The 27,434-nt window shown below is 35.6% G+C and overlaps 1 protein-coding gene across 8 annotated transcripts in view; it reads right to left on the reverse strand.

Annotated features, from left to right (window-relative positions):
• Bbs4 (Bardet-Biedl syndrome 4) overlaps positions 1 to 20,206 on the reverse strand; it is a 59,196-nt gene extending 38,990 nt beyond the window's left edge. For 3 of the 8 annotated variants that reach the window (XM_013359956.4, XM_078049337.1, XM_078049336.1), the window contains exons 1-2: positions 20,078 to 20,182; positions 12,115 to 12,166 (exon numbers count right to left, since the gene is read on the reverse strand). Coding sequence is in view for 3 of the 8 variants with exons in the window: in XM_078049335.1 (XP_077905461.1) it covers positions 12,115 to 12,166; positions 20,078 to 20,101 (76 nt within the window). In the remaining 5 variants the exon portion in view is untranslated. Of the gene's footprint in view, positions 1 to 12,114; positions 12,167 to 20,077 lie in introns of all 8 variants that reach the window. The other 5 variants (XM_005316768.5, XM_021728157.3, XM_078049335.1 and 2 more) reach the window with 4 other exon arrangements.
• Between the last annotated feature and the right edge of the window lie 7,228 nt (positions 20,207 to 27,434).

Here is a 27,434-nt window from a genome sequence, read left to right on the forward strand (position 1 = left end):
GGTTCCATTCCCAGCTTTCCAAGGAATCTCCATACTGCTTTCCAAATTGGCTGCACCAATTTGCAGTCCCACCAGCAATGTATGAATGTTGCTTTTTCCCCCACATCCTCGCCAGCACTTGTTGTTGTTTGTCTTCATAATGGCTTCCATTCTTACTGGATGAGATAGTGAGATAGTATCTTAGAGTAGTTTTAATTTGCATTTCTCTGATTGCTAGAAATGATGAGCATTTTTTTGTATATTTGTTGATTGATCATATATTCTCTTCTGAGAAGCGTCTGTTCAGGCCCTTGGCCCATTTATTGATTGGATGATGATGATGATTATTATTATTATTATTATTATTATTATTATTATTATTTTGGTGCTTATCTTGTTGAGCTCTTTATACACCCTAGAGATTGGAGCTCTATCTGATGTGTGAAGGGGTAAAAATTTGTTCCCAGGATGTAGGCTCCCTATTCACCTCACATATTATTTCTTTTGCTGAGAAAAAAATTTTTTGTTTGAATCCATCCCATTTGTTGATTCTTGGTTTTAATTCTTGTGCTATAGGCATCTTATTAAGGAAGTTGGGGCCTAGCCCCATGTGATGGAGATTAGGACCTACTTTTTCTTCTATTAGACTTACTCTGATTCAATTCCTAGATCCTTGATCCATTTTGAGTTAACTTTTGTGCATGGTGAGAGATAGGAATTCAATTTCATTTTGTTGCATATGGATTTCCAGTTTTCCCAGCTCCATTTATTGAAGATGCTATCCTTTCTCCAGTGTATGCTTTTGGCACCTTTGTCTAATATAAGGTAGTTGTAATTTTGTGGGTTAGTCTCTGTGTCGTCTATTCTGTACCACAGCCTGTTTTGGTGCCAGTACCATGCTGTTTTTGTTACTATTGCTCTGTGGTACAGTTTAAGGTCTGGTGTATCGATACCACTTCTATTCAACATAGTTCTTGAAACACCGACCAGAGCAATTAGACGAAAAAACTTAAAGGAAAACTATAGGAAAAGAAAAACTTAAACTAGCATTATTTGCTGATGATATGATTCTACACCTAGAAGACCCAAAAAAACTCTACCAAGAAACTTCTAGAACTAGAATTCAGCAAAGTGGCAGGATATAAAATCAACACCCATAAATCAAAGGCATTTCTGTATATCCGTGACAAATCCTCTGAAAAGGAAATGAAGAAAACTACCCCATTCACAATATCCTCAAAAAAAATAAATAAATAAAATACTTGGGAATCAACAAAAGAGGTAAAAGATCTACACAATGAAAACTATAGAATCCTAAAGAGAGAAATAGAAGAAGACTTTAGAAGATGGAAAGATCTACCTTGCTCATGGATAGGCAAAATTAATATTATTAAAATGACCATACTTCCAAAAGCACTATACAAGTTTAATGCAATTCTGATCAAAATCCCAATGGCATTCCACATAGAAATAGAAAAGGGATGATGAAATATTTGTAGAAATGGATGTAGTGGTGATTTACATTGTAAATGTATTTGATGCCACTGACCTGTATATTAAAAATGTTTAAAATGGGCTGGGTGTCATGCCACACACCTGTAATCCCAGTAACTTGGAAGGCTGAAGCAGAAATATCTCAATTTCAAGGTCAGTCTCAGCAATTTAGTAAAGCCCTAAGCAATTTAGCAAGACCCTGTCTGAAAACAAAAAAATAGAAAGGGTTGAGCATCTAGTTCAATGGTAAAGTGCCCCTAGATTCAATTTCCAGTCAAAAAAATAAATAAATAAATAAAATGGTGGGTTGGGAATGTAATCCAATTGGTAGAGAGTTTTCCTAACATGTACAACAGACCAAGGTTCAATATTTGGCACTAATAAAAGGGAAAAAAAAGTTTAAAATGGCAAATTTTATGTATTTTATCACAATATAAAAATTCTTCTTAAGTGATTCAGAAGGCTAAAGCAACTTAGTGAGGCTCTAACCAACTCAATGAGACTCTGTTTCAAAATAAAAAATATAAAAAGGGCTAGGGATGTGGCTGACTGGTAAGGCACCCTGGGGTTAAATCCCAAAAATAAAATAATAAAAGAAGACATTAAGTCACACTGAGATCAAGTTTCTCACATAATAAATACATTCCCCTAGTTTGTGTACAAAACTCATCCCTGGCTATAACCATACCAAATGGATAAGGTCTTCAGTGGAGAATCCTTTAAAGAAAGAAATATACTTATGAAGTAAATCACTTCACTCACTTCAGTGATGACTAAGGTCCTCAATTGAAAGCCAGAAGAAAGTCACCTGAGATCACATCATGGGGAGAAAAGAAGGGAACCTCAGTAGTCCCATGAAGGATAATATTTTCTCAGAACTACTGAATAGTTCTGATAAACAATTATAAAAAAGAAGCTGCTAGTTCTTGAAAAAATCTTGATATATTTGGACAAAAACTCAAATAGAAAGCTGTGTATCCCTTCCACAGCTTTCTGTCTTTAAGACTGAAAAGGCAAACTGGGATATGGACCTCTAAAACTGAGCAGGGAGTGTGGAGGACAGGGTACAATATTCATTCTCAGTCAAAATATCTTCATCTGCTGCTTGCTCAAATAAATTCTACTTGCTAATCCAACTAACATGAGAATTCTTCAAGTTAGACCTACCACTTCCTGCCTCCCACTTTGAAGTTACTATTTAATTAGAACAGTGGTTATCAACTGGAAACAATTTTGTCCACCTTCCCACCCCCCAAATCTGGAGATATTTTTGATTGTCAAAACTGAGTGCTACTGGTAGCACCCTTGTAGAGGGTGGGGTGCTGAAAATCATCCTATAATACACAGAACAACTTCCACAACAAAGAATTATCTTGCTCAAATGTCATTAATGCTAAAGGTAAAAAAAAAAAAAAAACTGAAATAGAGGTTTAAAAGAAATTTAAGGAAGTCACAGCGAAATGAGATCATTTTTTGTTTAAAATATTACATTGAGTAAGATACTAAACTTTACAAGTGTATAATTAGTTTTATTTTTTCAGTATTAGTGACTTAAGTTATTTTGCTGTTCTGTTTTTGTAAATTGAATGAAATTATAAGAGGATTCTGACAGTAGGCATTTTGTACATCTGTATATATTTTGTTCAAATGAAAATAATGACAAAAAATAAAATACTACTTAACTTTTAAGTTGTCAGTTAAAACTCATAAATCCTTAAGGAGGGCTGGGAGATATAGCTCAGTTGATAGAGTGCTTGCCTCACATGCACAAGGCCATGGGTTCAACCCCCAGCACACAATAATAATTAAATAAATAAATAAAACTTTATCTAAAAGAAAAAAAATCCTTAAAAATAATATTTCCCTGTTTTCTTAATAGTTTCCAAATTTCAATAATAAATTTATTCTGAATTTCTCACTAGAAAACTATAAACTTATATTTCTACATAAAGGATATTAATTATTTCATTTTTCCATAATAGTGTATTTACCTAAAGACTCTTTCTTCAAGTTGGCTCTGTCTGTATTTTTTCCTACTTAATCTTATTCACTATTGCTCTATTTCTGGAATAGGAGTGACCAAAAATGGAGTTTACTGCACCATCTTAACTGGAAGCCCAATTTGACACTGCAAGTCAAAAAACTTTACTGAATAATATTACAACCAAGTTTTATACAAAACAATTTTCAAATATGCTGGTTCTGACCAGGCTGACCTCAAATTTATAATCTTCCTTCCTCTGCCTCCTGAGTTACTAGGATTATAAGCATGGACCACTGAACCCAGCAACTATACTTAAGTACTTCTGTGAGTATGGGTGCTTAAGTTATTTATTTATTTGTTTGTTTGTTTATTTATTTATGGGTGCTGGGACTCAAATCCAGGGCCTCAGACATGATAGACAAGCAACTAATAGGATAAATTTTAAATAATTTCTATACCATAATTATACCCACCCATCACTTTAGTTCCACATCCTACAAACAGTGAGAGGGAAAAAGATGGTGCTTAGCTAAAACTTTACTTCCAAAAATATGTCAAGACTACACTCTTTCAGTAGTTCTTTAAATCTGCCTTCCTTTTCAGACTCAGAAAAGAATATTGAAAATTCTTGGCTTTTTTTTTAAACAAATGGTACTGAATAACGTTCTTTGAGTCCAATTTCTAAAGAAAATCCTGAAATAACATTTCTTAAAAAAAAAAAAAAAAAAAGTTTGGCATGGTGGCATATACCTGTAATCCCAGCAACTCAAGAGGCTGAGGTAGGAAAATCACAAGTTCAAGAGCAGCCTCAATGATTAAGCAAGACCTTCAGCAAGTTGGCAAGACCCTGTCTCAACATAAAGAAATAAAAAGGAGTGGGGATATAGCTCAGTGGGAAAGCACCTCTGGGTTTAATCCTGAGTACTACAAAAACAAGCAAACAACAAAAAAAAATAAACTAAACATTAAGAGAGGCAATCCTCAAAAACAAAAGAAAACTCAACTAAAAATAGTTGAAGGACTTGAATAAGACATTTCTTCACAAAAAATAGACAACTTAGTTATTAGGGAAATGTAAATCAAAATCATAAGATCAACATTAAATGCTTTTTAATTAGATGCTTTTTTTTTTAAGGCACAAAACAAGTTTTAGGAAGGATGTAGAAAACTGGAGCACTCAAACATTGCTGGGCCAAATGTAAAATTGTACAGCTGCTATAGGGAAAAGTCTGTAGTTCCCAAACACAGTTACTATATGACCCAGCAATTGCATTCCTAGCAATATATTCATTTCCAAAAGAATTAAAAGCAAGAATTCCAGCTGATAGTTGTACATCAATGTTCACTACTCAGTATTACTCAAAAATAGGCAAAAATTAGACAAAAAGTTGTCCATCAATACATGAACGGATGAACAAAATGTGAATACATACAATGGAATATTATTGAGCCTTCAAATCCAGTGAAGTTCTGATATGTGCTAAGACATGGCCTTGAAAATACTGAAGTGTAATAAACCACGTACAGAAGGAAAAATATTTTGATTACACTTTTATAAAATATCTAAAATAGGCAAATTCACACACTCTAATCACTAAACAATAATGTCCCATTCTCTACAGGCAGCTAATATTTAATGATTACTTTCTATTTGGAATGATGAGAAAGTTTTGGAGATAGTGAAAATGGTTATACAATATTACGAATAATTAATGAAATTGAAATGAATGGTTCAAATGGAAATTTTGTTATGTATATTTCACCACATTTAAAAATAATAATGTAGGGCTGAGGTTGTGGCTCAGCAGTAGAGCACTCGCCTAGTATGTGCGAGGCATTGGGTTCAATCCTCAGCACCACATAAAAATAAAAATAAAGGTATTGTGTCCAACTACAACTAAGGAGAAATATTTAAAATAATAATAATAATGATGATGTAGGGCTAGGGTCATGACTCAATGGTAGAGCACTTGCCAGCATGTAAGAGGCACTGGATTTGATTCTCAATACCACATATAAGTAAATAAATGAAATAAAGGTCCATCAAACAACTAAAAAACATTTTCTTAATAATAGTATATTAAAAAATTTTTAAGTAATAATATATCAAAAGAATTATACATTTTTAAATATATATTTTTTAGTTGTAGTTGGATACAATACCTTTATTTTATTTATTTATTTTTATGTGGAGCTGAGGATGGAATCTAGTACCTCACAAGGCTAGGCAAGCGTTCTACCACTGGGCCATAACCCCATTTTAAACAGGCAAACTGTGTGGTTAAAAAAGGGGGGAAAAAAGGCTTATTTATATGTGAATGAAAATAATCAACATTGCTATATGCTTAAGGATTTGATTGGAAAGGCAGTCTCCCATGAGAACTCCTTTTAAAAATTTGCTTTTATTTTAAATTAATTTCACACTTAGAGAAAAGTCAAAAAAAAATGTGCAAAGATTTTCAATAAAACTTTAACTCACAGGATAGTGCAGTGAGTGGCATGTGCCTGTAGTCCTAGCTACTCTGGTGGCTAAGGCAGGAGGATCACTGGAACCCAGGAATTTGAGATGAGACTGGTCAATATAGCAAGACCCCAGCTCAAAAAATAAATAAGTAATTTAAAAATAAGAGAGAGGGCTGGGGATGTGGCTCAAGCAGTAGCACACTCGCCTGGCATGTGTGCGGCCCGGGGTTCGATCCTCAGGTTCCATTCACAGAACAATTTTTCATAACTGTGTATAAAGTATGTTCATGCCAAATTATGCCATTATACATGAGCTCTTATTATTTTTTTGCATTACAATTCTTAATACACCTTTATACCACAATTTATCATATCTCTGTTTGTATATAAGGTATCTTGACACCAAATTTACATCTTCATACATGTATTTTGTATAATGATGAGGGTCTCCTTCCACCATCCATGCTATTCCCCTTCTCCCTCCCTTTCCCTCCCACCCCTATTCTCTATCTAGAGGTAATCTTCCTTCCATGCTCTCCCTCCCTACCCCATTTTAAGTCACCCCCCCCTTACATCAGAGAATTCGGCATTTGTTTTTTTGGGATTGGCTAACTTCACTTAGCATAATCTTCTCTAATGACATCCATTTCCCTGAAAATGCCATGATCTTATTCTTTTTAGGGCTGAGTAATATTCCATTGTGTATAAATGCCACATTTTTTTTTATCCATTCATCCACTGAAGGACATTAAAGATGTAGTTCTACATCTACAAAATAAACTGAATTTGAGGCTGAGGTTATGGCTCAGTGGTAGAATGCTCGCCTAGCATTTGTGAGGCATTGGGTTTGATCCTCAGCATCACATTAAAAAAATAAAGGTATTTTGTCTATCTACAACTAAAAATGAAATCTTTAAATTAAAAATAAAATAAAATGAATTGAATTTGTACTTACAAATCCTTCAACAAAGAAAAATCCAGGCTAGGACTATTTCACAGTAACATTCTACAAAACATTTAAGAGTGAACCGACACCAGTTCTACAAAAAAATCTTCAATGATACAGAGGAGACAATAAGTTCCCAATTCATTTTATGAAGCCTGAATAATCTCAATATCAAATATTGATAAAGGCATTGCAAAAAAAAGAGAGAAAAAAACACTTCAGACCAACATCCTTCATGCATACAGATATAAAAATCCTTAACAGAATATTAGTGAACTATGAAAAAGTGTCCAAGAGACTTGCAAGAAGCTGTGTCCCCTGCATGGACATCAGAACACTTAAGGGATCTAAAATACTTGTTTAAGAAAACATAATGAAAGATTTACTGCTTTACTAACGTTGTTGCTTATCTCCATTCCCTTTCTAGGCTGAGAGAACAACAGTTTGGTTAGAATAGCACAGACCCTGGCTACCTCAACTCAGGCAGTTGATTACTAGATCTGCCTTCCAAAAGCCCAATCTTCTAAGGACCATGTTGATACCTTTGTACATATTGTTACAAATTTTACTCAAATGGAGACTGGACACCAACATCGGACCTCAGAGCCCACACTATTATGTATAGTGTTCAAAATATTCATTACCCAGCTGAGATGGTCTTTTTACATGGACTCTATTATTATTATTATTATTACCATAAAATTCTTAATACACCTTTATACCACAATTTATCATATCTCTGTATACAAGATATGTTGACACCAAATTCACATCTTCATACATGTATTTTGTATAATGTTGAGGGTCTCTATCCATGCAATTCCCCTTCTCCTTCCCTTTCCCTCCCACCCCTCTTCCCTATCTAGAGGTAATCTTCTTCCCATGCTCTTCCTCCCTACCCCATTTTGAGTCACCCCCCTTATATCAGAGAAGACATTTGGCATTTGTTTTTTTGGGATTGGCTAACTTCACTTATCATAATCTGCTCTAATGCCATCTTCAATTTTCCTTACCTCACTTTTCTCTTATTGCATCTAACACCACTTTCCTGGTCCATAGAGGAATATGAATCCCAGAATAATTTTAAAATGAGACCTCCTCAGGAACAACTACATTTGTATGGTACAAAATATTGTCCAATTTCCCAGAGAAGATTACAGGCAGTAACTGATTAATCCTTCCCAGACCATTCTTTGATGGACGCACAGGCTTTAAAGTTGGGGATTATTTCCTCATTGGGGACCTACTAGATTTCTTTAAAGAAACAATGGTTTTCTGTGCCTGTGCAGGAAATGTTTTCATCTGTAAAATTAATAACTATCCTTGGGCTATTGAATGACTCAGAAACTTCACAACTCCCACCCAATATTTTCTAGGGAATTTAGGGATACCATTTTCAATTAATTCATTAAAGGAATCAGCTCGGTGGGCAAGCTCCCTAAAGATTTTTACTCCACTGGCACAGCACATCTCTGGTGCAAGTCCTGATGGTGATGAATACTTTTTTAGTTATACCTTATCACCCTGTTGGAGAATTGGGGCACACCATTGGGTCCTCTGAAATCTGTCAACAACTTTGGTCATCTTGGCCAATGAGACAGCCTTCTCCATCTCAAATTTACATATTTCTCTGTTAGCTGAGCAAGGAGGAGTTTGTGCTATAGCAAATACAGCTTGCTGCATTTATAGTAATACCTCCTCACACGTGGAGACCAGGATTGAAAAGATCAAGCAATGAGCAACTTGGCTACAACACAGACCCTTGACCACCACAGATACCTTTTGGATGGGATGGGGATAGACCTAACTGACTGGTTCTCTAGCCTCTTCTCTTGGATACCAAGAGATATTAAGTCTATTTTACTAGGACTTCTCTACCTAATTCTGACTGCCCTGCTTATCATTGCCCTTGAATATGTCTCTTTCCATTTACTGCTCTGTTGCTGTTCCACCCTTTTCAACTATGCAACTAAAACCCAGAAGAAAGAATGTCAACAACAAGTAAAAAGCTTTCATTCTAAAGACCCCCCTCATTGCGTCTTTTCAGCAGGAAATAGTCTGGAGATGTCATTGCCCACTTTCCATAGAAATGGAAGCTAGAAATTGACAGTGGGGAAATATAACAGGGGTTCACTTGATGCTTTGACTATATCCCTTGTTGCTTTAAAACTTTTTTTTTCTTTTTCCCAACCTTCTTTTCCCTAAATTTCTCCTCCCTGATCTTCTTTTCCCAGGTCCTTTTTTTCCTACCCTTCTCCTCCCCAATCTTTTCCCTGATCATCTCCTTCCTGACCTCTCATTCCTAATCTCATTTCTCTGAATCACTTCTTTGAAGAATCCCTGTTCTCCATGATGGTCCGAATTACAGGCTCTGGGACAGGAGCCCCCTCCACTGCTAGCAAAGCAATAAACTTTCTTTTTCCTTTTTCTCAAAAAAAAAAAAAAAGAAAAGAAAAGAAAAAAAGAAAGAATGAAAAGAATATTAGTGAACTGAATCCATCAACATTTAAAAAGGTCAATACATTATGACCTTGTGGGGGTTTACCCTAGTAAATAAAAGGTTGATTGGTATAATATTCAGAAATTCAACCAGTATAATTACCCATATCAATAGATAAAAGTATGGGTTCCAAATGGTAGAAATTAAAGGAAGTTATGTCCTAGACATTTTTGGTGCTTGTGTTATATCACCTATACAACTCCAAAGGTATCATTTGTATATTGTTATTATTCTACATGAATGACAAACTGGCACTATGCAATAAAATAAAATTGCAAATTTGTGAAATAACTGACCAAAAGGTAATGCAACTTTGAGCTGGATTAACAGAAATAAAAAATCCAAGTAAAAATATAATATCTTCCAGCTATTCCACTTGGCCCAATTCACACTATACCTGGAATATTCTATTTTGTCCTGAACTCTATAGTTCCTTTGACTTATGGCCTTCATTCTCTGGTGAAATTTGGTGTCCTTGGAAGTATCTCATATTTTAAAAAAAAAAAAAAAGTTGTCACAACTAGAAATATTTAATCTTCAGAAAAAAGACATTGGGAACATATACTGCACTGTAATTATTTATGTTCTATATGTCCTGAAGACTGTCAATTTCCTAAGGGAAGATTCCATGCCCTGTTTTTAACTTTGTATTCCCAATACCTAAAACATGGTAAGTCCTCAAATGTATGAGGGGCTCAAGGAGAAATAAACTAAACTTTAATAACAGAAATCAGAAAGTGGTTATTCTGAAATGGAGAAGGAAGGAAAAACTGATTGAAAAAAAACAAACTGAGCCCCATAGCATTATTAAAGGTTTTAGCATTACATACCAAATGTGTCCCTTTCCCCCACCTCCCACAGCAAAAAAACTTAGTATCTCATTAACCTGAATTAAGCCTAGGCAACTCTTGGCTGGTATACAAGTATCTTCTGTGTCTGGAGTCAATCAAACCATAGGATTTGACTTCAGAGGAAAAATGAATACTGAAAAGTCAATGACAATAAATGCTAACCCCACTTAACTGGCCAAATTACCCTGGTGACTAAATGAAGTGACACATATCACAACAAGATGATTCTCATATCCAGAAATGGTATAAAGAATATTAGCCTATCCCTGGCACTGGAATAAAAAAAGAATATTAGCAATTACATTCAATCTTGGCAGAACTACATCTGAATTTCACAAATAATCTAAATTATAGATATATAACTCTTCCAATGAAAGTGATATTCCTGAAAAACTCTCAAAATACATTTCTGAAAGGCAATCATATTTTCCAACAACTTCCATTATAATTCCAAAGAGTGACAGAAATGGCTATGGTATGCTAGTGTCTGCCACAGACCCTCCTGTCCTCTGCCTTAATAAGCCAATTGAAAAGAAACAACAACAACAACAACAAAACAACAACTATATATATATAAACAATGATAGAAATGACCCAAATAAATTAAACAGTTTATTGACAAAATTAACTTTTATACTGTTAGCACGTGCTACAAAAGGATAGATAGTCTGGCAGCTATAATTTATGTATTCAGATAAGAACTACAGACAAGACCTAAGCAAGTCATACTCCCTCCACTCTGCCTTGGTTTTCTCACTTAGAATTAATTAACTAAAAAATAGTAGATACATAGATGAACGAATGAGTGCCTTTTCCATAGACAAGTTCAGGTGTTTCTCTAATGCCTGATAAATAGCAGGGCAACCAATCTATGAGACATGGGTAAACAAACATCAATGTCAACTAACACCTGATGTAAACTCTCCTAAAACGTTAAAATTTAACAAATGAAGTAATTCTGTTCCTCTAATAAAATATATATCATCTCTCTCTCTCTGATTATTAAATGTAGCTCTTTTCAATGTAGGCCTTCATCTAGTTAGGCTTTCCAGACTTAATTTTTTTTCAGTACAGATGCAATTTTTAGAAATTTTTTCTCTTTCCACATTTTTAGAATATTTTAAAACATCTTTATTGGTGAATTATAATAGGATTCATTTTTGAAATATATGTACCTACATATACCATAATTTGGTCCAGGTTCAATTTTTATAAAATCCCACAGTTACTTAATATATGCATAAGATTATTTGAAGCCTGATTTGTTTTTTAATTAGCCAATTAATTTAGTTTTTTGCTATAATATTTTTCTTTTCCATATTTTTATTGTTGCATTGTAATTATTCATAATTGTGGGATTTGTTGTTACATATTCATGTACATGATATAATAATATGATTTGGTCAGTATCATTCCCTAGTATTTCCCCTTTTCCTCTCTACCTCCCTCATCCTTGTCTTTTTCCTCTACTTTACTATGTACTATACAATTTAACAGAGTGTTTTTTCCACAAGTAGAAAATGAGCACACTCTTACATAATAATCAAACTCCATTTAAATACATTCACAGATCAACAATACCTACTGAACTCATAAAATAAAAAGGTATATATGGCAGAACATTTGCATTATTACTGATGTTTCCTAACACTAATATTTAAAAAGGTTCCAATGCATATAGAATATAAAAAAGAGGGCTAGGGCTGTAGCTCAGTAGTAGCACACTTGCCTGGCATGTGTGAGGCACTGGGTTCAATTCTCAGCACCATATATAAATAAATAAATAAAATAAAGGTCTATCAACAACTTAAAAAAATGTTTTTAAAAGAATATAAAAAAAACAATAAGACAGAGTAATCTGTGCAAATATACACATATAATGAAATTTAGTACAGACCTTTTTTCTGCCTGGGTTTTTGAGATTCAGCAGATGCAGAATATTGAATTTTCTGAAATGAAAGAAGTTATCTATGTTAAAGCAAGCACTTAGGATATATTCAAATAACAAGAATAATCAGAAGCTCATCAATCATACAAATAATTCATTAAATATCAAGTTATACCTTTTCTATCCAAACTATAATGCATAATGCCTATTTATAAAATATATTTATAATGTATATTTATAATATACAAAAATATGGTATATAATATATGCATCAATATTTTTAATGTATTAAGTTCTAAAAAACTTCATATTAGTATTCTCCTTCTGATATACTTCTCAGTAATCAAACCAGAAAGGTAATCTCTATTTGATAAAAGGAAGCATATAAAGTCATCTGCACAGAAATTGCCTAGAACTCAATTGTCAGAGGGAGATATGATACTTACACCATAACTTTGTAGAAAATCTTCAAATGGATTTTTCTTATACCAATTTTGTTTTATACATGAAATGCCATGTTATAAGCAAAAAAAAAGAAAGAAATTTTCCTATATATAATAAGAGACTTTAATTCTTAAGTTCTAGATATGCAACAAATCCTGACCAAGTAAAATGAAAAAGAAATCCACACTTAGGTATATTACAAGAAACTGCACCAGAGACATAAGAAATTCTTAAGGTTGAGGATGTTGCTCAGTGATAGAGCACTTGCCTAGCATGAGGCCCTGGGTTCAATATCTAGCATCTCAAAAAAACAAAACAAACAAAAAAAAAAAATCTTGAAAGCAGCCCAAGAATAAATATATCACCAGATAACCTACAAAGAAAGGACAAGTAGATTGGCAGCTGTCTACTCTACAATCAAAACTGGAAATTGAAACCACACTAATAAATCATAAGAATAATTACTCCAAATGTCAGATACTAAGTAAAATGACTATTAATCTAGACCACACATTAGCAAACCATGCCTGCAAATCAAATCCAGTGTGTTTTTATATGACCCACAAGCTAAGAGTGGTTTTTATATTTTAAATGGTTGAAAAAAGTATATTTGGAAATTCCATAAGTCAAATTTCAATGCCTACAAATGAAACTTTATCAGAACACAGCCATACTTCTATGTTTATATATTGAGTAGGGTTTATTTTATACTATAACAATATACTTCAGTGTTTATAACAGATTGTATAGTCCACAAAGCCCAAAATACTACCTGGCCCTTTACCCAGAAAAAGTTTGCCAATCCCTGAGCTAGAGTTTTATACCCATCAAAACTAACTTTCAAGATCAAAGGCTTTCAGAATGTTGAAGTTTTTAGACTCTCACTAAATTGTAAGGGATAAACACCGGAAAACAAGAAAATAATTCCAGAATGAAGAAGGGAATAAGCAAAGGAACTGCTAAAATATGAGTATTTTCAGCATCTTTTTTTAATATTTTTTTTAGTTGTAGATGGACACAACACTTCTATTCTATTTATTTGTTTATTTATTATTTGGTGCTGAGAATCAAACCCAGTGCCCCACACATGCCAGATGAGTGCGCTATAACTTACAACTGAGCCACAACCACAGCCCTATTTTCAGCATCGTGTTAAACAAAGTATAATTTGTGGTGCTGAATTAAAAAAACATCAAGAACTACAAAAAACTAAACAACAAATGGCTTAAATTGTCAGATGGCAATAAGCAGTAAAGCATTTGATGGCCCCTGTATTATTCAGATGTAAGTATGAACTTCAAATTAAACACCTATTTAAAATTTTTTTGGTACTCACTAAAGGAAGGCAACATAAACAATGTACAACAAATGGAATGAGAGGTGCAGAAAGAGAAATAATTCAGAAAGAGAAATAATTCGGCTTGGATTATGGCTCAGCGGTAGAGAACTTGCCTAGCACGGGCGGGACCTGGGTTGATCCTCAGCACCACAAAAAAACAAAGGCATTGTGTTGTGTCCATCTACACCTTAAAAAAAAAAAAAAAAAAAGGTGAGGGACTGATAAGGGCTCTAGCCCTTGCCTGGCATGTGTGAGAACTTAGGTTGGATCCCCACCACAAAAACATAAATAAACAAATGGAGGGGAAGGGGGAAAAAAAAAAGGAAGGAAGAAAGAAAAGGGGGATAAAATTCTCCAGGATAGATTCTATCAGAATGGATTTTTTTAATATTTATTTTTTAGGTGTAGATGAACACAACACAATGCCTTTATTTTTATGTGATGCTGAGGGTCAAACCTGGGTCCCGCCAGTGCTAGGCGAGCGCTCTACCCCGCTGAGCCACAATCCCAGGCCCAGAATGGGTTTGTTAAAATATCCAGATGCATGTTATTATAAAGACACATCTAAAACATAAAGACAAAGTAAAAGATGGGAAAAGATACATCAAGAAAATAAAAACAAAAAGAAAACCACAGTACCAATATTAACCTTAGACAAAACAGACTTTCAGGAAAAAAAATTTATCAGGAGAAAGAAACTGGTTCAAATAGATCAAAGACTAAAACAGAAAAGGCAAAAATTTTAAAGCTTTTAAAAAACAGGGTATGGAAGGATTATTTACTATATAAAACAATATATACAAACAAGTAAATTCATCCATATTCAACTATATTAAAATTAAAAACTTCTGGCTGGGGGCAGTGGCCCATGCCAGTAATCTCAGCGGCTCAGAAGGCTGAGGCAAGTTCAAAGCCAGCCTCAGCCATTTAGCAAGGCCCTAAGCAACTTGGCGAGACATTGTCTTAAAATAAGACATAAAGGGCTGGGGATGTGGTTCAAGTAGTAGTGCGCTGGCCTGGCATGCGTGGAGTGCTGGGTTCGATCCTCAGCACCACATAAAAATAAAATAAAGAGGGCTGAGGATGTGGCTCAAGCCGTAGCGCGCTCGCCTGACATGCGTACAACCCGAGTTCGATCCTCAGCACCACATACAAACAAAGATGTTGTGTTCGCCAAAAACTGAAAAATAAATATTGAACATTCTCTCTCTCTCTCTCTCTCTAAAAAAAAATAAATAAAATAAAGATGTTGTATCCGCCGAAAAACTAAAAAATAAATATTAAATTTCTCTCTCTCTCTTAAAAAAAAAAGATGCTGTGTCCACCAAAAACTAAAAAATAAATGTTAAAAAATTTCACTCTCTCTCCCTCTCTCTCTCTCTTAAAAAAAAAAAAAAGACATAAAAAAGGTTGGAGATGGGGCTGGAGTTGTGGTTCGGTGGTAGAGCACTTGCCTGACACATGTGAGGCACTGAGTTCCATTTTCATCACCACATAAATAAAATAAAGGGTTTTTGTTGTTGTTGTTGTTGTTTTGTTTTTTTAAAAAAGCAGGGCTACGGATGAACCTCAGTGGTAAAGCACCCCTGGGTTCAATCCCCAGAACCACTCCACAACTCCCTGCCAAATTAGAAACTTCTGAAGCTTGATGCAATAGATACATAATGGTCCCAGCTACTGTGATGGCTGAAACAGGAGGATTAAGAGTTCTAGGTGAGGTCTCCATCTCAAAAAAACAGAACAAAAAATGAATTAAGAACTTTTGTTCCACAAAAGGAAAGAGTAAGATAGATACATACAGATAGACAGAGATATACAGATATGTTTTTATTCAGGTTCCTTTACTGCAAAGCCCTCAATATTTCCTAAGTGATTAGAAAAATGTTAGGGCACTTAAGGTCTCAGAAGCAGGCTTCAGAAAGCAGTCTCTCTTTCTGACCTCCCCTGCCCCTCCTTCTGCTTGGTCCTCTTCCTCCCTTAAGACAGGCCACAGAAACTAGAATTTCCCTGCACCCCACAGCAAACCCTAGAAATTTAAACCTTCCCCTTCCTTGAAGTCACTGGCATAATGAAATTCTAACTTACCTAGTCAAATCATAAGACCCCATTTAAGAATCCCTACTGTCTACCTGGAAGGAATGCTACACAGAAGAATCTGACTGGATCAGCCTTGCTGGGCTTCCCCACTCAGTCTAATAGTAAACATGCTTACACAGTTAAGTCTCCATAAAAACCTAAAAGGACAGATAGGGAGAACTTTGGGAGAGCTGAACACATGGAAGTTGCTGGAGGGTGGTGGATTGGAAAGGGCATGGAAGCTCTGTTCCCTTTCCCCATATCTCATCTCATCGTCTGTATCTTTTGTAATATTCTTTTTAATAAACCAATAAATATAAGCAAGTGTTTTCCTGAGTTCTGTGAGCCACTAGAGCAAACTAATCAATCCCATGGAGGGAGTTCCCAATTTATAGCTAGCCAATCAAAAGCACAGATCAAACCACCTGGGTTTGAAAGGCAAGATCAGTCTTGAAGGCTGAGCTTTCAACGTGTGGGACCTGATGCTATATCAAACAGATAACATCAAACAATTGAATCAGAAGACACCCTACTGGGGGCTGGGGATGTGGCTCAAGCCATAGCGCCCTCGCCTGGCATGCGAGCAGCAGGGTTCGATCCTCAGCACCACATATAAACAAAGATGTTGTGTCCGTCGATAACTAAAAAAAATAAATATAAAAAAAATTCTCTCTCTCTCTCTCCCCCTTTCTCTCTCTCTCTGGGTTTCAGCCCCAGCAGTGCAAAAAATAAAATATAAAAACAATAGAATTAGGGTATTATAAGTATAAATCATGGAAACCAGAGCTATCTGCTTGTTGCGTTAAAAAAAAATTAAGCTGGGCACAGTGGTGTTCCCCTATAATCCCAGCTACTCAGGATTCTGAGGCAAGGGGATTAGATGTTGAAGGGCAGTCTGGGCAACTTAATGGGACCTTTTCTAAAATAAATAAAATAAAAAAGGCTAGGGAAATAGTTCAGTAGTAGAGCACTTGCCTAGCATATGCAAGGTCCTGCGATCCATCCTTAGTATCACAAAGAAAAAAAGGAAAAAAAATTCTCCTTTTCATATATTTATCTATAAATATCAGTCCCCAGTTCTTTTATAAATTCCAGAAGAGGCAAAATAATTTATCATGGAAAAAAATGGTGCCACTACCTAGCTTCTTTCCATTAGAAACATTGCTGCAACAGATATCCATGTACTATGTGCTTATGCTTTACTTTTATTTCTATGGGACTTAGGTTCAGGAGTGGGATTGTTGAATCCTCTTAATTTTATTAGGAGAGGCAAGATCACTTCCAAAAAGGACAAAAATTAAAATTTCCATGCAGCAGAAACTTGAGAAAATGAAATTACTATAAATATAACACTACCAGCAATAAACTCAACAACAATAAAATAGTTTGCTTCAAGCTGAAGTGCTAAAGTCATTTTTAAAAAAAGTCATTCTCTTTAAAATACTATTTGAGATTCAAATATGCAGAACAATTCTGCCATCACAGACATCAAATTCATATTCTGTCCCACAAATACCTATCTATATGACAACAAGCACTAGAGGATAAACAGTATTACAGCATGTCACCCTTTATATATTTTAACATTATGTAGGGGGCTGGGATTGTGGATTAGTTAGAGCGCTCGCCTAGCATGTTCGAGGCCCTGGATTCAATCCTCAGCATCACATTAAAAAAAAAAAAAAAAAAAAAAAAAAAAAAAAATATATATATATATATATATATATATATAAAACTATTTTAAAAAGATATGTAGGCAAAGTAGGTCTTTAAAATTTCCAATATCTTAAAAGTCTAGTAACATTAATCATGTTATTTTAGTTTTTTAATTCTTAATTTAACAAAATATCTTTGCTTTGGGTTTTCTTTATACTCAGTTTTAGACTAAAATAATGTGATTACTCTACAAATGAAAGGAGAATAGAAAACAAACAAAAGTCCATTGAGCAGATAATATGGCCTTGCTTATTAAGACAAAATTATGTTGTAAAATAATCAGCCAAAGCAACTATGCTTCCCAGGATGTTTTTCAAAAGACAATAAATTCTGAAAAACTAAAATCATTATAATATAGTACAGAACAAGTAACAGAAACTTAATACTAAAGCAAGGTAGATGAAGTTTCACATTTGGAACTTTAGAGAAATTAGACCCAATTATGCACATATGATTCACTACTACTATTAGGTTGGTTTGAGGTGGCTAAGGGAACGAAGCACAAAAAAAAACAACCAGGCACGGACAGACAGTGATAATCACCAGTCAATCAGCAGCATCTCCTGACTAATCCTGGAAGGACAGGGATCTCAGCAAGATCTCCCAACCAATCCTAGGAGGACAAAGGACCCTAAAACCTCCCTTCCTGCCCTAAACCAAATAAAATTCCAATCCAAGGCTGGGTGTGACTTCCCCAGACCTGCTCTGTTTGACTGGAGGGTCTCCTCTGGGAGGGAATCTCAATCAGCCTTGCTCAGCAGCTTTTAATCTGCCTCCTTTTGGTTACTGGTGCCTGACCTTACAATTACTATCAAAAAACTAAAAACAGAAATAAAATATGATCCAGCTATCAAATTACTGGGTATACACCAAAAGGAATATACGAAGTATTAAAGACATGCTTCTGTTCCCATGTTTATTGCAGCACTATCCATGCTACCAAGACATAGAATCAAAGGAGATGTCCAACAACGAATAAACAACAAATGGATAAAGAAAATGTGGTACATTTTACACAGTGTAAAATAATTCAGTCATAAAAAGAATAAAATCCTGCCATTTGAAGCAACACAACTGGAACTAGAGGACATTACACTGAATGAAATAAAGCAGGCACAGAAATAAGGTGTTCTTGCTCATAAGTGGACAGTAGGGCTGGAGTTGTAGCTCAGTGGTAGAATGCTTGCCTAGGATGAGAAGGGACAGGGCTTGAGCCTCAGCACCACATTAAAAAAAAAAAAAAAGGTAAATTCTTTAAAAAAATAAGTGTACGCTAAAAACAATCGATTTATTGGAAGTAAAGAGTAGAACAGTGATCACTAGAGGTTAGGAAAGAGTAGGGAAGAGGGGGATTAAAAGGATGCTGGATAACAGGTATCAAAACAGAGATAAGTTCTAATGTTCTACAGCAAAGTAGGGTCACTATAGTTCACAACTATTTATTATGTATTTTATAAAGCACTAGAAGAAAAACCAGGCGTGGTGGCACACGACTGTAATCCCCTGACTGCAGCAGGAGGATCACAAGTTCAAAGCCAGCCTCAGCAATTTAGCGAGATCCTATCTCAAAATTTAAAAAACAAATAAAAAGGTCTCAGATTGTGGCTCACTGATTAAGTGCTCCTGAGTTCAAACCCCAGTACCAAAAAACAAGAAAAACAAAACAAAACTAGAAGAGTTTGAAGGTTCTCAATGACAAGAAATGATAAATACTTAAGAAAATGCTAATTATCCTGATTTGGTCCTTATACATTGTTTACATGTAGTGAATTATCACACTGCAACCCATAATATGTACAGTTATGTGTCAATTAAAGATTTTTAAATAACTACCACTGGGTCATCCTGATTTCATTTGGACTAATCTTATATCTAAGAGTTCTGTGGAGTTGACGCTTCATTCAGACCAGCTGAATTACCAAACAGTACTTTCCAAAACTTAATCACAACAGAGAAAACATGGTCCTGCTTCACTAACAAAAGGCAATGGCGTGAAAGCTTTGCAGGCTGTATCTCAATATATTCCTAATTCACAGGATTAACACAAACTGTCTTTACGCAAGTGGTAATAATGCCTCCTTTCCATACCGTCAAGAGAAAGAAAAAGAGGACTAGGAACAGAGCCGTTTCCAGTGAAAATCTCTTTTCTATCCAGCGGACCCCAAGGAAGACCAGTACTACTACAAAGTCTGGGCCACAAAGGACTCAGACTTGCCCTAGGCAACCATCTCCAGGGGTGAACCGAGGCTGCACTTGTCGTTCCGCCGCTCGGGACTCAGCTCTGCCTCTCCCAGGAGTGGCTGCGCCTAACAGAGGCAGTCCACCAGCCTGCCTCGGGGACGGACAGGTGCTGCCCTGCCCCGCTACTGGGACACTAAAAAGAATCTCAGCGCTCACCGACTCAAGCGTCTCCTCAGCCATCTTGGCTCCGCCCACTGCTGCGCTGCCGGAAGTCAGCCGTTTCCCAGACGACCAGGCAAACGGAAGTCAAAGAACTGGGAAGGGCGGGAAGCCTTAGCCGAGAAGGAAGTAGATGGCCCTGTGGAAAGCTGAGGCTCCGAGCCCAGGGACTTCCGGGTCGGAGGGGAGTGTTGGTGTTGGCACTTCAGACCCCGTGGCTCTAAAGGAGTGGGTGGGAGACCTCGCTCGATGTGTAGAAGCTGCACGCAGCTATCGTTCTAGCTGGACAGCACACTCCGATATGGTAGCATTGTTTTCCGGCTTGCTCTGGCTCCAATCTGTCTTTAATTCGATCCTGCTTCCAGGAAGGAGTCTTGGTTGAAAGTCTCAGGCAGAGAATTGCTTTTTTGCTTTCCAAACAAAACTGCCCATTTCTTGGCTTTCGTTGTCTTCCTGAAGTACTCGGCTCATCAACCTCCCACTTTTGTTTACGGTTGTTTGCAAATCCGCTGTTGGTGGACTGCATTTGAGTCTGTCTTGTTTTGATTTGGACATACTTTAAAATCAGGAGATTTCACAAGAAATCTAGCTTCGGGATAAAGAGCCAACAATGAGCCTGCACTGCTGCATGAAAGTAAATAGCGGCTGCGACTGTAGATAAACATTTCGTTGACTTTGTCCACAGTCCTAACATCCCAGCGTACTTCAGGTGTTTTACCTTACTCACCTGAGTGAATTAAATACTTGTGTCATCTGAGGAAATGGGTGGGCTTTGTAGGCAAAAATAACTACTGCATGACCTGAGCCAGTCATTTATTACAGCCTCATTCTAGTTCCTGGAACTAGAATAAACAAGATACAGGATCTCTGCACCTGGAGGAACAACCTTCAGGGTGTAGCGAGTCAGACAATAAGTAAGCAAAATTTATGAAGAAACATTTCGCCAAGTAAATACAAATGACTCTTAAACATGTGAAAAAAGACTTTGCAAGGAAGAAAACACATGCAAATAAATATTTCCAAGTGATACTTTTCATCTTTTACATTGGCAAAGAACAAAAATTTTCACTGACATAGATATGAGGAAACGTGCATTCTTCATCCACTAGCAGGAGTGTGAATTGGTAAAACTTCTATTTAGAGCAGTTTGACAATAACCAAAATTAAAAATGCACATAACCTTAAATTCAATTATTTCAATTATAGGAATTTATTCTATAGGTATAGATGAGGGAAATTACAAAGGTATTTGATGCAGCATTGTTTACAATAAACCAAAGCTTGAAAGCAACCTAAATGTCCAACAATAGAAGTTATTAAATAAATGATAATTCCATACTATATGGCACATGAAAAATAAAGAGGCAACTATTTACATATGATATAGAAGAATTGCCAGGATACATAATTAACAAAGACAAAGTGCAGAAAAATGCATATACTATCTGTAATTTTAAAAAAAGAGAGAAATATTATGTACATAATTGCTTTTCTGGAAGGAGAGTCAAAATACTAAATGTTACTTTTAGGGAGGAGAACTGGGCACCAAAGGTACAGGGAACAGGAGAATTTTCACTCTACCTTTTGTACAATTTGAATTTCATTTTATATGTATGTATTACCTATGCCAATAATAGAAAAAATAAAAAAGAAACAACTGTACCATTAGGATTGTAGTAAATGCTAAGAAAAAGAAAAAAATAGTGTTTTGAACAACCAATAAAAAAAAGAAAGAAAATAGCAAATAAGAGTAAATAACAGGGGACCAGTCTCTAACTTGTTTCAATAGGGAAGTTTTCCCTGGATATTTTAAATGAGACCTAAAGGATAAGGCATTAGCTTGGAAAAGGGATGTGCAGGTCAGGGAAGATTTCTAAGGCAAAGGAAGAATTTGTGCAAAGGCCCTGAGGATGGAAGAAGCTTGGCCAGTTTGTAGCACAGAAAGAGAAGTGTGGCTGGAAAAAGAAAAGGGGAAAAGGGTTTGTTTCAATAGGTGAAAAAATTGGAATCTAGTGGTGTAGATCCACAAAGGCCATATGAGGGATTTTACTGTAAGGACATTGGGAAGGCACTAGAGAGTTTTGAGCAAAGAACAACATGATCAGAATGAACATTTAAATAATTCATGTTAGCTAATGAGCAGAGAATGAATTGGGAGAATCCAGGGGAGATAAAAGACTGCAAATGAGATGAAACCAGTTCACCTGAACCAGAAAGAGGGTAAAAGAAATGGGAGGGAAAATCAAGAATTCTTAAGAAACTTAGAGGATGGTACAAACCTCCTGAGGTACAGAATGGGATGCACAACAAGGAGATAATGTTAAAGGAATACTGCCAGGTTTCTAACTCTTAAAACAACTGTACTACTAGAAGAATGCTACAGCTAAAAACTAGCAGGGGAGCCTTAGAGAAAACATTTGTAGAAAAGTCAAAAGCCTGTATCTCAAAATATAAAATCTCCCTGGAAGGGGTCCTGTAAGAAATAAAAGAATTCCTTTCAATAAATAGAAGCCATTGTTGTTATGTTTCAAAATCTCTCCTTTGACCCCAGATCTTAGGAGAAATAGAGTACTTTCTAGATAGGTTCCTTTTTCATAAGAAAGTACATTAATTTCTCAAACTGCATCACCAACTTAATGTGCTTCAATTATATAACTTAAAAACTCTTCTCAAAAAACAATATCTTGGGGCTGGGGATGTGGCTCAAGCGGTAGCCGCGCTCTCCTGGCATGCATGGGGACCATGTTCGATCCTCAGCACCACATACAAACGAAGATGTTGTGTCCGCCGAAAACTAAAAACTAAATATTAAAAAACTCTCTCTCTCTCTCTCCTCTCCCCCCCTCTCTAAAAAAAACAAAAACAAAAACAATATCTTTACAGGAAAATCCTAAATATCACATAAAGCATGTTTGTGTATCACACGAGTCTTCATTTCCCTTAGAAAACCTCCTTAAATGTGACCCTATTTACTAAAATCATTCTAATCATATAGCTGTGCAAAGCATTCCAAACAAGACATTAATCTAATTTTTAGTGGGAAATGAGGAGGCAGAAGAATCAGGCATAAGTAATTTGTAGTACCTCCAATATGATTATCTTTTATTTACTTTTGGTACTGGAGATTGAACACAGGGGTGCTATAAAACTGAGCTACATCTCCAGTTCTTTTTATTTTTATTTTTTTGAGACAGGGTCTTGCTAAGATGCTGAGGCTGGCCTTGAACTTGGAATCCTCCTAAGTCACTGGAACTACAGGTGCCCAGGTGCAATTTAAGGTTAAAGAAAGAGCTGCAGCTGAGTTTCTTCATTTTTAATATTTAAATGTCATTTTTACTTTTCTCAGAGTCCACAGCCAGCTTTTTTTTCCCATGCAACCTGCTGGGTAGTATCTAGCACCTCTAGCACCTCACGCCTCATTTGAAGTGTCTAGTGTTCCCAAAACTCATACCACAAACTTCTGAGACCCCAGCCATCACTTTGGGAAAAAACACTTTGAAATAAAACAAAATATTCATATTATTTGTATGCCTTCACAAAGTATTTTAAACATGTCGTTCCTAATGACATACTCAACAATGGTCAATGGTGAATATGAGCAAAGGCATATTTACCATTTTGTTTGTGAGAAAAGAAATACTAGAAACATCCAAATATCCACTACCAATAATTGTTTATATAAAACAAGGTACATCCATACTAAGACATATTACGCAGCTTGTAAAAATCCTTAAGATGGCAAAATAGTTATATAGAGAAGGTAAAGAAAATATGCTTCCATTTTGGTTAAAGGAAATAAAGGGGAGAGATATTTACACATTTTACAAATACAATTCTGAGAAGAAATAATAGGAAACTGTAAGACATCTGTCTTTGTGGAGAGAGTAAAGGAACTAAGGGACCTAGGATGGAAAGATACTGCTTTTCATTATTTACAATTCTATAAAATTTAACTTGCTATCATCCATGTATTTTTAATTTAAAATAAATTAACAAAATATGTAAATAAAACCATTTTAAAACTCTAATTCCTGGAACTCACAACTGCTTTATATGCAGAAAATCACAAGAGAATATTGCTCCCACTCTATCAAATAACAAAAGAAGCCATTTTACCTTGAAAATTTTTTTAAAAAATCTTAAATTCATCAGGAAGAAGAGGACACAAGCCTACATAAACCAAATTTGAGAAAATGTCAACCAAGTTCTTCACAAGAGAGAAAAGACTCGTTGCTGCTCATATTTCTAATTGAACTATACTAGGAAGAATCATCCACCATAGGGGGAGTAAAGAGAAACTTGCTGAAAGTTAACAAAATTTTAATGGCCCCATAGAGGCTGGCATGACTTTAATATCTGGGAGGACCCAAATCCACAGAGGAAGCCCGCACCCACCCACCAATCTTACTTCATAGATATTAAACAAATACAGGGATGTAGTATACCAAATTTGGAAGTAAATGAATATTACGAGAGCAAAGAGAAATCTACCATGTTAAGGAGCCTTTTCCAGGTGCAAAATACCTTTTAAAATGAGGGGGCAAGGTAGAAGAGCTGAGAAATCCATCAGAGGCACTCTTGAAGACTTTTAGGAGGGGCAGAAGAGTGGAAAGTCTCATCCCTCAGGCATTGGGGTCATTCCTTTAAAAAAGACTAAGAACCTGCACAAGTGACTGCTGAGAAAAATACCCCCCATCCAGATGATTAAAAAAAAAAAGAAAAGAGAAAGGAAGGAAGGAAGGAAGGAAGGAAGGAAGGAAGGAAGGAAGGAAGCCAGCCTGGAGTCAAAGCTATGAAGCAGAGAGAGACTGTTTCCAAAAGCTGATGGTTAGACTGTTAAGCAGTTGGATCTCTGGAATCTTGCCAGCATCCCTAATCCAGGTCCTGCTGAAGTAAAATTCTCACCTTCAAAATATTTGTAACTAGTGGGGAACCAAATCAAACTAAAGCTATAATAAGGTCCAGTTATAGGTCAAATATACATCAGATTAGCCTAAAACAAAAATGGCCACACCCCATTTTGGAAGTAAATAATAAATAATGCTTACTTCAGTCTCCCTTGTTTTTTTGTTTTGTTTTTTGGTACTGGGTATTGAACTCAGGGGAACTTGACCACTAAGCCCCAGCCCCAGCCCTATTTTGTATTTTATTTAGAGACAGGGTCTCACAGAGTTGCTTAGCGCTTTGCTGTTACTGAGGCTGGCTTTGAATTCACGATCCTCCTGCCTCAGCCTCTTGAGCCACTGGGATTACAGGCGTGTGCCATCGCACCCGACTTCTCTTGAGTTTTCTTAAATTATCCATCATACAATCAGAAATAGTCATGTGTTGCTTAACAACAGGTTATTTTGTTAGGCAATATCATCATTGCACAAGTATGATACACAAACCTAGATGGAATAGCCTCCAACACACCTAGGCTACGTGGTATAGTGGATTGCTCCTATGCCATAAATCTATAACGCATGTTACTGTACTAAATACTGAAGGTGGTTGTAACAAATAATATTTGTGTATCTAAGCATATTTAAACAGAAAAGTTGAAGTAATAATACTAGGTAATAAGTATTTTTTAGTTTAATTTTCATTTTATGGAAATACCATTGTATGTGTCGTCTGTTGGTGATCATTGTATAATGAAACATATGACTGTATACAAGACATGTGCAAAAACAAGAAAATGAGACCAATGATAAGAGAGAAGACACAAGCAAAACTAGAGAAGACCCAGATGGTGAATTACCAGTTGGGATCTTTAAATTAACTATGACCAGGCATGGTGGTGCACAACTGTAATCCCAGAGACTCAGGAGATTGAGGCAGGAAGAACACAAGCTGAAGGCCCTAAGCAATTTACTGAGACGATATCTCATAATAATAATAATCATCATCATCATCATCATAATCATAATAAAGGTCTGGGGATATAGCTCAGTGGTAAAGCACCCCTGAGATTATCAGTACCCAAAAGTAAAACAAGTAAATAAATAACAACTATGGTTAAAATGCTAAAAACTCTAGTGGAAGTCAAAATAACTAGAATCAACAGGTGTTTGTTTTGTTTTTTGTGTGCTGGGGCTTGAACCCAGGGCCTTGTGCATTCGAGGCAGGCACTCTACCAGCTGAATGATATCCCCATCCCTGGTCACTGACTGTTGCTGATGGTTCTTATTCTACTGATAAGGTTTTTGAAATAACAATGATAATACTAAAAAATCAAGTAGAAGGGCTGGGATTCTGGCTCAGTGGTAAGAGTACTTGCCTGGCATGTGTGAGGCACTGGGTTCGATCCTCAGCACCACATAAAATAAAATAAAATAAAATAAAATAAAGGTATTGTGTTCACCTACAACTAAAAAAAAATATTTTTAAAAAATCCAGTGGAAAACATGCTTGAAGAAATGGGAGACTCTGGCAGAAAATGGTAATTATACAAACAATAAATAATACAATAAATAAAATAAATAAATAAATAAATAAAAATACAATACCAGAAATGAATTCATTACATGAAGCCAGGTGCAGTAGTGCACACCTGTAATCCTGGCTACTCAGGAGGCTGAGGCAGGAAGATCACAAGTTCCAGACCAGCCTGGACTTATCTCAAAATAAAAGATAAAAAGGGGGTGGGGATGTGGCTCAAAGATAGAATATCACTGAGAGTTCAATTCCAGTACTGAAAAAAAAATTTTAAAGGCATTATAACTATAAAAAGAACCAATTTTAAAAAGTCATTTTTAAAAAAAGATATCAGATGATTTTAAGAGGTTATCATCAGAAAGCATCCAATCTGAAAAACAAACAAACAAATAAAAATAGAGTGGAGGAAAATCATCTGAGATCTGTAGGATAATATTAAGTCAATGAGATTGGAATCTCAGAGAAAAGCAGCAGTATGGAACAAGAAATATTTAAAGAGCTAATCATCAAGAATTAGCCAATATTAATAAAAAACATCAACAAAGGTTTGAAAGGTATAGTAATCTCCATACAAAGGAAAACATGTAGACATATCATAGTAAACCTGTTATACACTTAAGCAAAGAACAGATTCGACCATTGTGAGGGGATGCATTGTGGACAGTGAAACAAAAATTAAAATGATGACTCTCACCAGAAACAAGCAAGACCTGAGTATAACTTCCTTAAAGTACTGAAAGAAGAATAAAAGCTTACCATAGAATTAGAATACCATATCAACTACAATAGCCCTCAAAAATAAAATTAAAGACATTTTCTGACAGATTAAAAAGTGAGAGAATTCACCTCTAGAAAACTGCAATAAAAGAATGCTAAAAGTATTGTGAGGTTTATAGTATATATAAGTAAAATATAAAATAAAAAGAGTATTCTA

This window comes from Ictidomys tridecemlineatus, chromosome 5 (assembly GCF_052094955.1).
Source record: "Ictidomys tridecemlineatus isolate mIctTri1 chromosome 5, mIctTri1.hap1, whole genome shotgun sequence".
NCBI classification, from domain to species: Eukaryota; Metazoa; Chordata; class Mammalia; order Rodentia; family Sciuridae; genus Ictidomys; species Ictidomys tridecemlineatus.